This window comes from Aythya marila (assembly GCF_965140915.1).
Source record: "Aythya marila genome assembly, chromosome: 2".
NCBI classification, from domain to species: Eukaryota; Metazoa; Chordata; class Aves; order Anseriformes; family Anatidae; genus Aythya; species Aythya marila.
In genome coordinates this window covers 96321632-96337922 of record NC_139043.1, presented here as the reverse complement: position 1 = coordinate 96337922, position 16291 = coordinate 96321632, and the positions used below count along the sequence as shown (strand labels likewise).

Sequence of the window (16291 nt, the reverse complement as noted above, 5' to 3'; positions counted from 1 at the left end):
TTTTTTCCATATTCTGCTAGTATGGTACAGATTTGGGAAGACTTGAAGCGACACCAGGCTTGAGTTAGTATTTTAACTGCCTATAGTCTGAGCAGAGAGAAGTAAATCCAGTGCTTTTATTACTGCTAAGATGTACTCTGAGTAGCTTAGTAAGGCTTTGGTTTATTTACCAGTACTGTAAGTAGATTCTGGCTTCTTTTTTTTTTTTAAATCTCATACTTCACTGTAGTATCTCTAGAAACTATGAAATATTGTAAGATTTTTTTTTTTTTCCCATAAGGATCTTTTTCTTGGTGAAATGCTTTTGAGCAATCATCCTAACTTGTCCTTTCTAGAAGAGAGATTGGCAATTTAGGAGACATTAGATAATGTACATATAAATAAGGATTAAGAGACTCAGCCATGTGCAAAACAGTACTTATGCAAACTATACAGGTAATTACTAAAAGTGGAAAAAAAATTATAAATTAGGCCATTAATCAAAATTTTACTAGGAATGGAGAAGAATGTGAATATGGGAAAATGCAGCTTTTAAAAAGAAAGACTCATATTTCAGAGATAGTTTCTTAGTCTTCTAACGGTACTCTCAGTTCAATAGTGTTTAACCTTGAGCCATTTTGATGAATAAAATGAATATAAAAACGATTTTTAGTACTCTTTTTTGGGGGAAGGAAATTAGTGCTTGCTGACAACTCTTTCAAGTCACTGTGCAGAATTTCCTGTAAACTTGGACCTAGAGTATTGACAAAGAAGTGGGCAGCGATGCTGTAAATGTGGACGATGTGTAGTCAGGTTTCCTCGTAAATCACCAGAGACTGTGCTTCGGGTACTTGTGCCTGAGTGGCTTCAAAAAACTCACTATAGGAAAACAAGTCAGTAACAATAGAAGAGATCAAATGGAAAACAGAATGCTAATTGCATTATCATTCTTCAAGTGTGGGTTTTTTGTTTTTTGTTTTTTTTTTTACATGAAAACAACTAATTTCTGTAAGGTAGATCATAAAATTTGAGCTGGAAACACTGCACAGAAAAAAAAAAAAAACATGGACAAATGAAGTCAAGGACTGTAAGATATAAGCACCTATTTTCCTTTAACTTACCCTGGGAAGCAGTTTTACCTCGGGTTTTACAGCGCTGGTCAGTTTTCGTCTCCATTGTGTCCTTTGACTGGGTGCCAGCTGATAGTGCTGTCTATTCCTATGGAAACCCAGAGAGCGAAGCCAACCTTGCAAGAGGCTTTGGGAAGAGGAACTCTGAGTTCAGACACTGCCTCACTTTCAGTCAAAAAGTCTGGTGGTTAGAACTGGTCTCAGGTCAGACTGGTGCTTTCAGACTGGGCTGAAAAGACCTCAAGATCATCTGGGCCAACCATCACCCTATGACCAATGTCACCCACTAAACCATGTCCCTAAGCGCCGGGTCCAACCTTTCCTTGAACACCGCCAGGGACGGTGTTGCCACCACCTCCCTGGGCAGCCCATTCCAATGCCTGACAATATTTTTATACCTTCTATGTTTTAACGAAGAATGATTAGTCCAGCTGTTAAGATTTATTGAAAAAATAGAATAGAATAAGGCCATGAAGATGATCAGAGGGCTGGAGCACCTCTCCTATGAGGGAAGGCTGAAAGAGCTGGGGATGTTCAGCCTGGAGAAGATAAGGCTCCGGGGAGACCTCATTGCAATACCTTTCAATAAAGCCCTTTCAATACTTAATGGGGCTTATAAAAAAGATGGAAAGTGACTTTTTTACTTAGGCAGATAGTGATAAGACAGGGGGAAGGGTTTTAAACTAGAAGAGGGGAGAATTAGATTAGAGGTTAGGAGGAAAGTCTTCACTTGGTGGTGAGACCCTGGCACAGGCTGCCCAGAGAAGCTGTGGATGCCCCATCCCTGGAGGTGCTCAAGGCCAGGCTGGATGGGCTTTGGGCAACCTGGTCTGGTGGGAGGTGTCCCTGCCCATGGCAGGGGCTGGAACTGGGTGGGTTTTAAGGTCCCTTCCAGCCCAAACCAGTCTGGGATCCCATGTTTCTAATTCTTTCCCTATTCATAGTTTGCATACCAAAATCATATTTATTATGACAGAGATGGGGAAAAAATGTTGCTAGGAGCTTGTATTTGTTTCTAATCTTGTCTACTCACCATATCTAGCAACTAAAACTTATATTAAAATGTATTAACATTTAAGCATACTAAAAATTTTATAAACGCGGTCATGAGTTTATTTGCTCAATTAAGAACAATATGTGTGTTGAACTTAAATGGCAATATAGTACATGACAACCAGGGTGACAGCCTGTCGTTTTAATGGTGACTTTACTCACTCTAATTAGGAATTGAGGTTCTTAGTAACTATATTGATTCCTTCCCCTCCCCCAGAACCGTTTAAAAATAATAATCAAATAATAAAATGAGCAGTGGTATTCAAGGAGTGCAAGAACATTGCAGTCAGACATGTTTAAAGTGTGGTTCCCTCAGTGCTAATGGCTGTTGTAACCAGGCAATATTAATTCAACTTCAGAGTACTAGGAATCAAGAAGTTTCACTGTTTCATACATAGATAATCTTTCAAAATCCAAGCGTTGTTAATCTATAACTCTGAATAATTATTTGAAATCTACCTAACATTTTGACTTGCCAGCCTATATTTTAATAGCTTTTCTGAAGAATTCTTGTCAGATTTCTGGCAGTTAGCTGATAATATAAGCATATCAAAATACTTCTTTTGATCTTTGAATTTCTTCTGCTCCTGGAATACTGATCTGTTTCTGTATGTATATTAATATACATCACCTTAGAAGTCTGATAGTCACAGCTCCATTTATTTTATAAGTGTTTGATTTGTTTCCTGAAAAGCTACTAACTAACTGGCAGGTGTTGCTGACAAAGTCCATCATTTGCTCCATGTCATTCTTAAGTAGTTTCAGATGTTTTGAGAACATCCTTCTCAGAGGGATGCTAATAGATGAAACAACCTCTAAAGAAAGTGTCAGTTAGCACCTGCATGGCCCCTTTTCTTTCTGAAGACCTTACAGTTCTTGGTTTTGAAGATCTGTGATGAAGTTGTGGTGTGGGGTGAGGTATCCTCTCTTCTACACTTACTTGCTGGAAAGAGTGAATATAAGTAAGTACATTAGTGTTGGACGTGAGCAATGATTGCATCTTATCTCCATATAAATCCTGATTACTTTTAAGGAGTCTGGAGTTTAAAAAGCCTAATATCTAACCTGACTGTTTAAAAAACAACCAACCAAACCCATAGCAATCTATTTCACTTTTTTGTTGTCTTAGGATATGAAATATTGTATTTGGGGCAGAATGTGTTCCTTTGGAAAAGCAAGGCAGTGCCCTGACATGCTAAATTTCCATGCACGCTTTTAGCTCTTGTTCACCCCCAGGGTAGGTCTAAACCAAAGGATCAGTGTATATTGGTGAATATGTAGGTAATAAGCTATGATAAAGTTTGTTTTCCTGCTCTCAAGGTGTTGTTTTGTATCCAGATATACTTCCTTAAATACAGTTTGAGTTTAAAAAGGAAAATTAAAGCACTAATAATATTTAAAGACAGTAAAAGTGTAATCACTACACATACTATGACTGGTGTAGTATCAGAAAAGCAGACCTGTTTTCACGTAATAATTAATTCAGCAATGATAATTTTGTAGTGTTTTGTTTGTGAAAGAGTAAAAATCAGTGAATTATGCATTATATTCCTCTGAAGAGGATTTATTGATTGTTAAATAGTCTCTCTTTTTACGAAGTAATATTGAGAAAATTGTAATAAAGCATTTTACATAAGTGCTGCTTAATTAATAATGAATGTGTTTCAAAAAATCAAAATTTAATAAGCTAATAAATTATTAAGCCACGCTGGAATGTTTAATTATCAGATATCCTAAGTCCATACTGTCATGGATGGTGGACTTGCCGTACCCTTACTCCTTTTCTGTTCCCTTTGAATGGGCTTCTTTAAACAAGCAGACCTTTGCACTCCCTGTTTTCGTGGTGCCTTTTATTTTTCCACTTGTGTGCAGCGTTCTGTGCGCTCCCAGACCGGGCTTGCTTGCTGCAGTGCTTTCTGTCAGGAGCCGTGATCAATGGTTAATATCTGCTGTTGATCAGTCTCGTTTTAACAGTACACAAACAGCAAGGGGCAAGATGAAAAATAATTTTAATCAATGAAACGTTCTTTGGGAAACATAACATTGCAGGATTTTGTGGTCTTGTGTTTTTTTGTTGTTGTGTTGTTTGTGTTTTTTTTTTTAATACTGGTAAATAACATTGTAAGTAGGGAGGAAAGTAGCTGACAAAAGTACTCTCTTTGACCTCAGTAGCATGCAAGCATTTAAAATTAGTTTCTAAGGGTTAAATACATAAATATATATTGAAAATGGGGTAAAACTTCATCAAAAGCAGGTTCTTCGAAACTAACCCAACATTTTGCTACGTGATTTTCTAGCCATAAATTCAGCAGGCAGCCCTTTTAGGCCTGTACAAAAACATCTAGTGTAGTGCTAGGTGGAAGATTGCAGTTAACTGGGAAATGAGGGCACAAAATGTAAGGGATGGTGAACAATTTAATAATGAGCTGAAAACAAACACTGCTGCGCTCCGAACAATGAGATTGCAAGGAGACTATTGGAATTCCTCAATGGTTGTACTTGAATCTACCCATAGTCAATATTTTTCATTAACAAAGCTGGCATCACAAGTAGTACTTCTCCTAAGGACACCGAGGAGTGGCACAAGAGAAGGCAGTAGTGTCGACTGAAGACAGGACTGGATGTGCAGAATACCAGAATTACAAGAATACTGAAACTGATGGAAATGGTCAGAAATGTGATAGCCCGTAACGAAGTTTCATGTGCAGGGGCATGGGGACAGAACAATTTATTCTGTTTGTTGCGAACCTTTTATTTTAAAATGACTGGGAAGGATGCCAGTGTGCCAACAGATCAATTGATGAAGCAAATGCAGCCGTAAATATCTTGTCAGATACACCTAGCAGTAGAGACATAGTATTGCCATTCAGTAGGCTACTGTGTGGGACCTCTTCTTTTATGCTCTGTAATATCTTCTTGGTTGTATTCCAAAAAAATTGCTTAAACTAGAATGAGTGCAGAGAGAGAGAGAGATTTTGAGGAGAAGGTAGGGTTTAGCCTTTGTTATTGAGATAAAAAGACTGATGCTCACTTAGGTTTTAAAACCTGCACTGTACTTTCATAGATATAAAGAACGTGGGGAGAAAACCACATTAATTCCCGTTAAATACCTAGGAATTTGTTGGAAAGGATTAGATGTCTTTACTCCCTGTGGGTGCTGGAGGATTGGATTCAGTATTGTAGAGGCTCAATTTTAATGTGCGGTTCTGATTTGTGGTTTATGCATACAAAATCATTTTCAGGAAATTCTAGTATTTCTTTCTGTTCTGCTGGAAATGTATGCCCTGACCCCATCATCAGGGCTTATGACTGTGTCCACACTGGAGAGCCCTTAAAAGCCACCTCCTTTGTAAGGAGCACTTTTAAATTGCTTTATGTTCCTTTGATCTGTCTTCCCAGAACTGGCGAAGCAGTTACCTAATTTTGAGCTGGACTCAAAGCAGCGTCTTCACATTTTAACAGCTTGGTGTTCTTTTTAATGACCCGTGCCATGTCTACCTTTTTTCTAGCTCTCTATCAACCCTAGTATTCGACTAAATCCTCACAATCGTGGCTGTGCTGTAGCAGTCAGTAGGCAGCTTATGTGCAGTGCATTATAAATTATTACAAATCACTCTTTCAAGTCATGTTTAATATTTCAGATGGGTTAGAATTGTTACGTGTTTTGAAAATGTGGTCCAGCAATGCAAAGGGAAATGTTTTCTACATATATTGGCCCCTTTTAACCCGCTGATGGACGAGGTGATGGTAGCATATCCGTGGATGTGCTTTTGATGCCCGAAGAGGTGCGCTTGCTTTTCTGACTTATGAATATCCAGGAGATATCTGTGATGAAACTGCTTCAATATACACATTCATGGTGTTAAGGTAATAACGACTGCTCCACTTCAGGTGGTGTTTTATTTTACAAAACAACAGTCAGCAATTCCAGTTTTCACATTTATGTGTTTTATATAGTGTTACCTTAAATGTCCCTGTTTGACTTTCAGTTCACAGAAAGAAAATTGTATACATTTTACAGGAACTATACTCAGCTTCTTTTTAATCCTGACTCAGAAAAGCATCGGATGTTAGCCAGCTAAGAGAAGGAGAGGCAGTGGGATGTTCTCAGTAAGTAGAAATTGCATTTGTTCTTTTCTCTCCCTGTAGTGGAGGAGAGATCCACTGCTGACGTTGCGAGGATCCTACCGATCCCAGCGTTGTGCTGTGTGTGACCTCCCTGCTGGCAAGTTCACTCCTGTGGTTTTTAGAGGAAACGTGTGTGATGTCTCACGCTTGAGGAGAGACTGCTTGGTCACCTGCCAAGGAGGTTAACACTCCTTTCTGTGTGCTAAGAAACTTTTGGAAGCATTTCCTTACATGAAAGATAACGGCTTTCACAGAAGGCAGAATTAACTACAGTAATTCGTTGTTAGCTCTGTGTTAGTCTAAGATTTGGGCTTTATCAGTGCCTCTTGGAAAGTATTACATTATCTACGTTTATTGGAAAGGTAAATTTAAAAAAAAAAATAAAATCCATTAACAACTCTGTATATTTCCTGCGCTGGTAGATATCGTGTGGGGAACAAAAACATCTGCTAAATTCTTTTTTTTAGTTTGAGTACTGGAATATTTGCACAGCTGTATTTTTATGATAGTGCTTTATATATGCTAGCTTGGTTGGCCTATGTGCTACCTACTACCAGAGCCAGCTAGTGGAGATAGGTAATGCTATTTAAACCTTCCCAAAAATAATGCCAAGGTAGTGATTGTTCTACATGTTGCAGTACTACTGAACTGCTTAGGACAGTGGAACAGGAGGAAGCTTGTGTGTTTGGGGGGCTGAAACCTGGTCCAGAAGGTCTTCAGATGTTAACATGGCTTCACAGAGTTGCAGGGATCTCTCTTTACCTGTACTTCATGTGCCCCTGTTAGCTTCGGTCACATCAGATACCCCGTTGGTAATACAGCCATCATTAATGTCAGGATTAACCTACAACATGAATTAAAGCACCAATGTTACTAGTACAGAGCCTGCTTTTTCATTATTTCTTCACTTAGGTGACCGTATCTGTTGGGTTGGCCTGGGCCAGATGCCCACTCAGCTGCTCTCCTCGACAGGACGGTGGGAGAAACTAGGTTGAAAAAGCTCCTTTAGATAGATGAGAAAATAAACATATCCATCATATCATAGGCCTAGAAAAGTAGGTAGATAAGAGTTCACTGGAAATTTTCCACTAAAACTTGTTCCTGGAAGTAGACTCAATGAAAATACCAGACTATATATATATATGTATATATATATTTTTTTTCTGAATGAACTTGCAGTTTTGGGGATAACTTCTTCAATGCCAGGGATAATCTGAATTCTGATAAATTCATTAATTCTAAGATGTTTCTCCAGCTGCTCTTTTTTCTACTGAAATATTCAAGAAAGGAAACTCTGACTGCTTCACTGTTAAGCTCGGGGTCCAGAACCTTTCTTCAGTCATTGCTTGACAGCAGAGCAAAAATAGCTTATTTCATTATCTGTCTACCAAAACCTGTTATACCCCATCACAGTTAGGATAAGTGGCTGAAATTTTGAAATAAAAATATTTCTTCTGATCAGACAATCTTATGCTGAAGCTAGATGTCATCATTTCTGGAGCTGTACTGTAGTTTGCATACAGAGCTGACTGTTTGGACTAGAAATAATTTTAGTAAAATATGGAGGAATTTTAATAATCAGCACTAGAATAGTAAACTTTGGCTATCAAGAACTGAGTCTTCTGTCTTTGATATTTTCACATAGTATAACAATCATTTTAGAGGGACTCACAATGTTAAGACACCACAGACTGGCCCAAAGTGCTTCATGATGCTCTGCAATCTGGAGGCCGATCAGGTGTGTCTGCTGAGTGAAAGGTAGCAAGCTTCAAGCTTGATAGACAAGGATTTAATAAAAATGAAGCAATTGGGCTACTAAACGCTTTTCAGATTAAGCATACTTTTTCCCCCTTGCACCTAGTAAAACCTAAATTAAATCTGCCTTCAACCCACATCTATTATATATTTATAAACTTAATCAGTAATCAGTTGAAGGTGAGGAATTTTTCCTTTGCCATTAATAAGGACAGCATTACTTTCTAGTAGGTGAAAGAAACACGGCAACATTTATGGTATTACTAAAGAAAAAGAGCAGCAGTCAGAAGTAAGGGTAAGAATAAAATCATTGCAACTAAGTAATGTAAAAGGACGTTGTCCTTACATTGGTGTTGTCTGTGATGATGTTTTAATAAATAGTCTTAAATCATTTGGAAGAAAGAGTATCTTTCATGTTTCAGAATGAAAGGATTTATTAAAGATTAATTTCCTAAGGAGGGGGATTTGTTGGTAGCTAAGCATGCAACAGAATAATATAGTAGTAACTTGTGGAAAAATGGTAACAGCAGAAATAAAATAAGAGTACAGAGAACAAAACTCTAATAATAAAAATGTACATTTCCTTAGTTTTATGTATTTTCTTTTATCTTTCACCCTTCTTATCAGCTGAATTCATTCTAAAAGCACGGTATGTTTGTAAATCTTCCAATAAGTATCCATCAACAAGAGAAAATCAAGTGTTTTTCTTTCACATGTATGCGTGGACATCAAGTAGGAAATACTGAAAATAAAACAAATGTATTATCCTCTGTGATGGGGAATAGCAACTATATTTCTTCCAAGACTAATATTCTCTCAAGTTATTTAGTGTTGTCTTCCCCAGTCTAATTCCCAACCACAGCATGATACACTGCAATTTTAGCTTTTTTTTTCTTTTCTTTTTTTTTTTTTTCTTTTTAATGAGTTTTCCAAATCTTCTTATATTTACCTGTAAAGTATGGTGGTAATAATGAGAAGTTTCCTTATCCCTAACTCATTCTGCAACGATTCACTAAGTCATTTTGAACGTGTTCTGCATGGATTAGTAGCTGTGCAGACATCGTGCACTTCTGCAGTTGTACGTCATGGTTGTACCTTGGTGTGTGTCTTGTGTTAAAAGAACCTTATGCTTCCCAAACACCCCCCAAAAAAAAGAGTTAGTTACTCACTACCTGCTGCACTTGCTGTGAATGCTGTTGAAGAGCTCAGTAGCTGTGCTGTTGTCTCTGGCAGCAGAAGTTGCATTTTCAGACAGGTTTGTGGCGTGAGTTTTGGCAGACTTTTCTTGTAGAGCTTTAACTGAAGAGCAGGAGTCAATGATGACAAGCTGTAGAAGCATGGAGAGGGTATTTTGTCTGAGCTCGTTCATGATTTGTCTTCCCTGGTTTGTGTTTTAAAATAAAAAAATGCATCAGGAAGAAAAATCACATATATTTTAGGCACACTTGGTGAAATCCGCTGTGCCCACATGAAGCTCAACTCATCCATTTTTATTAGACAAAGACCGAAACAGTAACATGAAATCTGCCCTTCCCATCTTTCTGGCTGCTGTACCACCTATGGAAGTATTGCAAGAGATTGGAATATGTTAATTTGCAGGTCATTCATAAGCAAAACAACCCGAAGACATGACTGCTATTGATCTGTGTGTCAATCTGTGTAATTTGTGGTTAATTGATATTTTAACTTGTCAGTATGTGAAATTGGCAAAAGCTAGTATTTGGGGAAATCTTAAGAGAGCAAAGCTGTGAGACAGCACACTCCTTTCTCTTTAGGAAAGGTGAGGTAGCAGGGGGTGGGGATGTTAAGAACATGATCACCCAAGCTTTTCTAGCTCTAGATGTTTTGCTTTAAGAAGTTATTACTCCAGCTATTACTGCTCCTCAACTGAAATTCGCTGCTGAGTGTGGGTTCAGAAAAACTCGGTAGGCTTGGTATTGAAGTGGAAGCATCAAAATATCCTATCTAGCATTTCAGCTATGTGGGAAAGCCTCCAAGCAAGGGGCAGTAGAAAATCAAGGCTGGTTATACCTTAATTTGCTACAGCTTCTTACTGGTTACCTGATTGTATCTTCGGTTTTTGAAAGGCTTCCTCAATGTCTTGAGAAATAGAACCAAACTGTTTTCTTTGGGATCCACCCTGTTATTGGTCACAGGAGAATTTCTACGTTATTTCTTCTGAAAACCTAGGAAGTCCAATGTGTTAGGTATTTTAAGTGAGTGTTACAAGACGAGCTGTCCCATCCGTTCATCCTGCATACAATGGATCAAAACTCACGTACACTTCTCTGTTTAAAAATGTAAGAAGCAGTCACTTTTTTTTCTGTATGTTTTACTCATTCAGACGAGTAGGTTTTCTCTGTCTCTGAATCATTCCATGTTATTTTCCTTCCTCTTGTTTTAATAATTGTAGTTGGTCTTCATGTTTAGTTATATTCTTCATCTGATACCTGTCTGTCTTGCTGCAACCATATCTAATGGTTTTATTTCAGTTTGTACAGGGTATGTCTGGAGATTAAACTGTTGAGAAACTGACAGTATGGCAGAGTTTTCTGTCTTACTGAACCAGGTCTTACACACACTCCTACAGCAGGTTACATATCTGATAGCAAATAGAAAAACAAACTTAAAAATCAGGAGTTACCGTTTGTTTATTTGTTTGTTTTAATATTTATTGTAGGTTTCCACAGCCTAGAGCTGCTGATGTTTTTTTTTTTTTGTTACAGTTTTTTTAAGTGCTGTGATGCAACATTAAATATATCTAAACAATATAACCATTTGGTTTAGTAAACTTAAATACATTTCTCATGTTTTTCCTTACCCAGGGAAATTACCGCTTTATGAAGCTTTTACTGGCTCGTCGAGGGAACTGGATGCAGAAGGACTTGGAGGATATGACACCATTACATTTAACTACACGTCACAAAAGCCCAAAATGTTTAGCTTTATTGTTAAAACACATGGCACCTGGCGAAGTGGATACCCAGGACAAAAACAAGGTAAAAATACTACTTAAAGACAACACTTGTAGCAGCTTTAGAAATTATGAAACAGTTTGAGTGAAAAATTATTGCAGTACTTTACCAAAATTTTTCTGACTATGTGAAATAGTGGCTAACATGGGTACTATAGTGATCACTGTTAGAAATATTAACGTTTTCCTGATGATAATATGTAGAAGTTCTTTGTACTTAGTTCACTGACAGTCATGTTGAGAGCACTTAGACTCATACTCGGTGAGTTTTAGGGTCTAGGTCTTTCTGTAACAGCCTGATCCTTGTTTGAATGTGGGTAACATAGGCTTAGCTTGCTTTTTTTCTTGAAAAAACTCTACCTGTGAAATGGAGATTCATCTGCCTTCATTACCTGTCTGGAAATCCAAAGGAATTCCACTCCTGAACAATGATGTTGTTGTTTATACACTATACATAGTGCAAATATTGTCATGAGTTTGCTGATGTCCCTTTGCAAAGTCAAGTCACGCTCTACTCCATCAGTAGAGTTACCAGCCTGCTTTAGAAACACACTGACTTCTGAGATGCTCAGGAAGAATCTACTGATGCTTGTTTAAAAGGACTATTATTAAAATGACCAGCCAAAACAGGTCATGGATCTCAGAAATGATAAAGTTCTTAAACAACTGATTGATTACTCTTTTTACAGAGATGATTGCTAACCTGCAGTAATGGCACACTAACTCATTATAAAAGAAGGAATAGGTTTTTAGCATTAAATAACTTGATTTTTGTGTTGATGTAGTTCTTAAGGTTGAGTGCTTAGCAATGTATGATTTAAAACTTCTGTGAAAGAGTTGCCTCTGTTAGCATGAGTGGAAGGATACAAGGAGGCATAGACCACATTGGTTTTGAATGAAACAGATTCATCCCTCTCGTTGGCATGTTTGATGCATGTTCTCTTTGAGAGATGATCATATTGTCTTCAGTAGAGAGATTTCTAAACTTTCTTATTTCTGATTTATTAGTCTGAGAAGGTGTGATTCAAATATCATGTGCTCAAGCAGCTTACATATCCTAAAATCTGAAAGAGGCTTCTTCTTTCAAAGAATCCAGAGATACAGGTGTTTCCTGAACCCAAATTTTTCCCCAGTGATATGGAAACAAAAAGTTAGATACTGTGAATGTAGACAGCAAATAGAAAACAAAGGGAAAAAAAAAAGGAGCTACCATTGACAAGATAGGCATGGATACAGCTGTTAGAGATGATAGAGGCTTTTTAAGCATTCAGAAGAAATGTGTCCTCCATACAATATGTAAGTGATCTTGGAACTCAGGCAAAGACTCTTCCTACCAGGCCCTAGTCTACCACTTATTCAAATGTCAGTGCCCTGACCAAGTGTACTTGGATCACCTCTTGTTCAGCGTACCAGTTTGGCAAGACCGGCCTCAGTGGACATCATCATTCATATCTCATGTAATACATTTTAGTTTTATCACAAGAGGACGTAGGAAGTGAAGAGGACTGGACTTTCTAGTGGTGTTACTATTTAAACTCTGAAATCCTATCGTGAAGGAAGCGGGATAAGACATCTGCAAGGCCGGTTTCCAAAAAACGAATCTCCTGACCCCTCCAGACAATGGAGTTGAACCAGCCTGTGCCCTAGCAATCAGCTGTTTGCCTTCCAGGATATTCTAACGTGTATCATGGAAACCCTGGCTATAATTACAGCAGTCGTTCTGGAGAGGCCGTGCTGACTTCCTGACCGCATTAATTAATTAACAAAGGTATCTGGAGACCAGCCAAAACTGCTTAGGAACCATGCCTTTTGTTCAGCAGATTTCCAAAGCAGTGTTAAAGCGTTGCCAGATTTTCCACTAAATGTACAGCACTTTTATTCCAGTTTCTGTCATGAGTAGTCACAGTAGCAGAGATGGAATTCAGGCTGATGAAAGGCACTCTTGGGGATAGAGACCAACAAGTTTGACCCCGTTGGGTACATCGCTTATTCATTTCCCTTACTGCAACTCTGTGCATCGAGATTGTCAAATATAATTCCTGAACATGAGAGAACGAGTGTCTTTTATTTAAATGTAGGCAATTGGCTGAAAAGCAGGTTGTGAGTGAGAGAAGTCTGTAAAGAAAGACTGCTTTGGTCTCTTGGTAATCAAAAGTCTCTGTGTTCATAGCGTGTGTCAGTTTCTAGGGATACTGATCAGCGCCATTTAAGAAATAATATATGTTCACTTTTCACAGGTTTCTTCTGCTAAAAAGTTTTCAGTTCAAATCCTGACAGGCTATGATGGTTTAAGCGTGTTTTACGGTGCTAGGCTGTGTGTAATTGGATGCAGCGTAAGTTTTCAGACCTTTTCTTGCAGCCCCTCCAGTTATGCGTCAGAACGAGCTCTTCTTCCGTGAACTACCAAGCCGACAGAAAGGTTGCAGTATCCTACTATGTTACCATGGCACAAAGCTAACAGCTTAAAGCAACAAACACAAAGAATAGGCTCCTTTTTGCCTTCCTCCTTTACAGAGACGTTAAGAATAGGCTACTGAACTCATACATTCAGTCACATTATTCAAGGGTGCCAATCCAGGGTATTGCACTCCTAGACACAAACATCCTGCAGCAGTTGTTTCTCTCCGTTTTCAAGTCAAAGTGCCACGTAATATTTTGCTAGGATGAGGGCAAGGGAAGAGGGATGGAGAAATGAAATTTGTTCTGCTTCTTACAACACTCTGCTACAAGTTAGTTGGGAGAGGTGTCTGATCAATAAATTACTTGTTAATATCCTAGCATTTCACCGTTAAAAAAACAAACAAACAAACAAACGTTGGTTTGCTCATGTAATTATGAACATTGATAATACCTGTAAAAAGCCACTGGCAGCCAGGTATTAGCGGTAGGACCATGGATGACTTTTTTGATGTTTTATTGGACTGCCATTGGTCAAAATACATTAGATTCAGTAATACTCAATGTATAGATTTCTGAGTGATCAAGGACAATGTCAAAACCTTTGCTCAAGATGAATCCAAGTCCAGTGTCGATATTTAGTGCTAATCATTTGATAACCCTCCATCTCTGGTGTCCAGACATTTAGGAATTGAACTCAGCTCAGAATTCAGAGGTATCTGGGGCAGGTTTATGGTTTATTCATGTTGTGCACAAGAACTTAATGAATTGTAGGATTTATACGGAATGAACAGACAGCGTTGTTCTAAGCATTCTTACCTACCTGAAGCACTTCCATGACTGCACTCAATCTGGAACATCCCCCAAAAGTGTAACTTCAGAACATCCATTCTTTGGGTTGTAAGTAACTGTACTTTAGTAATATTTGTTGATCATTAGTAAAACAAATCATCAGGCTACACAGACCAGATTGTAGAGATAAAGACATTTCTTTTAGCCCTTTCAACCTCAAATACTCTTTCATTCTGTGAAAATACAATTAAATCATATTTCATGTTCTAACAAATTTGAATATTCATCTTATTTTTCACCATGTTTGTAAAACTTGTGAATATTGTGTTCCAGCAAACTGCATTGCATTGGAGTGCCTACTACAATAACCCAGAGCACGTGAAACTTCTCATAAAACATGACTCAAATATTGGAATCCCTGATATTGAAGGAAAAATCCCACTTCACTGGGCAGCTAATAACAAAGACCCTAGCGCGATTCACACAGTGAAATGTATTCTGGTAAGAAAATCTATTACGGCTTTTTGCTATTCATTACTTAATGTGATAAAAACACTTTTGCTTTCTTGAATTTTTTTTATTCGAGTCCACTAGCTCTTTGAAAACTGAATCATTTGCTTTTTCTAATATCGGTAATTTTTTAAGAAGTCATCTTAGATCTGTTTGCTGTATTGATGGGAGTTTCTTCCGAATTCTGTAGGTGAATATCTTTGTTCTAAATCGTGGTTTATGTATATTCTTTTAATTAGCTTGATGTGTTTAACTGTTCATTTTGTGGGGGAGGGAGGGAGGAAAGGACTGCAAGTTCTCCTGGTTAAAACGTCCAAGTCATACGACTCATCTCAGTTACATCTCGCCCAGTGAATTCTCTGTTGTGTGTCTTGTCTTCATTATTTGAAAGTTTATTGCTAGTTAAATGTAGTGGAATATCAAATCTTGTCTGTTGTGTAGAACTCTAGGAAACAGTTGGTCATTCATCAGTCAGCCCTTGATCAGTTTATTGAGGGACTTTCCAAATATTTCTTCTGTGCAGATTAAATAATCTTTCCTTGATAGCAGATTTTCTAGTTTCATTTCCTATACTGCTATAATAAGTACATTGAAATCATGTCCTTAGCTTGATATCCACCTCTATTTTTGTTCTTTGTAAAATCTCTGAATTCACCAGCATGGAAAGATACAGAAGTCTCAGTTAAATTTTCCTCTCATACTACAACAATCTCCCTATACCTCTGTCTTTCAAATAACTTTCATAACTAGACACGCACTGGTTGTAAGCTAACTATAATGACTTCTGTATCTGTTTCAACCTGCCTGAAAGCAGATACAGACTGCTGGATTGAAATTTAGACTTTTCCAAACCTTAGATAGTCAAGATAAATGTCTTCAGGAGTTGCAGTGGATTGGCCCCAGCCAAAACAACACCCACAGAGCCACTTGCTCACTCCCCTCCTGTGAAATGGGGAGAAAATAGGAGGAAGGCAAGACGACTCACGGATCCAGGTGATGCCAGTTTAGTAGGGAAATCAAAAGCTACATGCTCAAGCAAAGCCTAAAAAGGGATTTACTCACTATTCTCCATCAGCAGGTAGAAGTCAGTCGCTTCCTAGAAAGTAGTTCTTCACCATGCTTAACAGTTGCTTGGGAAGACAAAATATAACCGTGAAATCTCCCCCTTCCTTCTTCTTTCCCTGAGCCTTTTTTGCTGAGCATGATGTTATATGGTAAGGAATTGGGGTCAGCTGTGCCAGCTGTGTCCCCTCCCAACCTCTTGCTCACCCCCAGCTTCCTCACTGAGAGAAGACAGTGAGCGGGGCAGGGTAGAGTGTGAAAGAAAAAGCCTTGTCACTGTGCAAGCACTGGTAAGTAACAGCCATACATTGGTGTTTTATCAACACTATTTGAGTTGCTAATACAAAGCCTAGCACCATACTTAAGCACCTAAGGAAGCTAGCTGGATCCCACCCAGGCATGCTACGAAAGTTCAAAAATATTTATCAACTTTCTCAAGGTGTTCTCAGAGATTCTTTTTAGGTAATCAAGAATCCTGACCATGCTAAAGTGTTTATTTTTTTATTTCTTT

The 16291-nt window shown here is 38.1% G+C and overlaps 1 protein-coding gene across 1 annotated transcript in view; it reads left to right on the top strand.

The window, feature by feature from the left end:
- The window catches only part of INVS (inversin), an 86723-nt gene that overhangs the window by 26332 nt on the left and 44100 nt on the right, over window positions 1-16291 (top strand). Inside the window, exons 4-5 of the mRNA XM_082753813.1 lie at window positions 10871-11044; window positions 14542-14709. Of these exons, the coding sequence (XP_082609939.1) occupies window positions 10871-11044; window positions 14542-14709 (342 nt within the window). The remainder of the gene's footprint in view (window positions 1-10870; window positions 11045-14541; window positions 14710-16291) is intronic.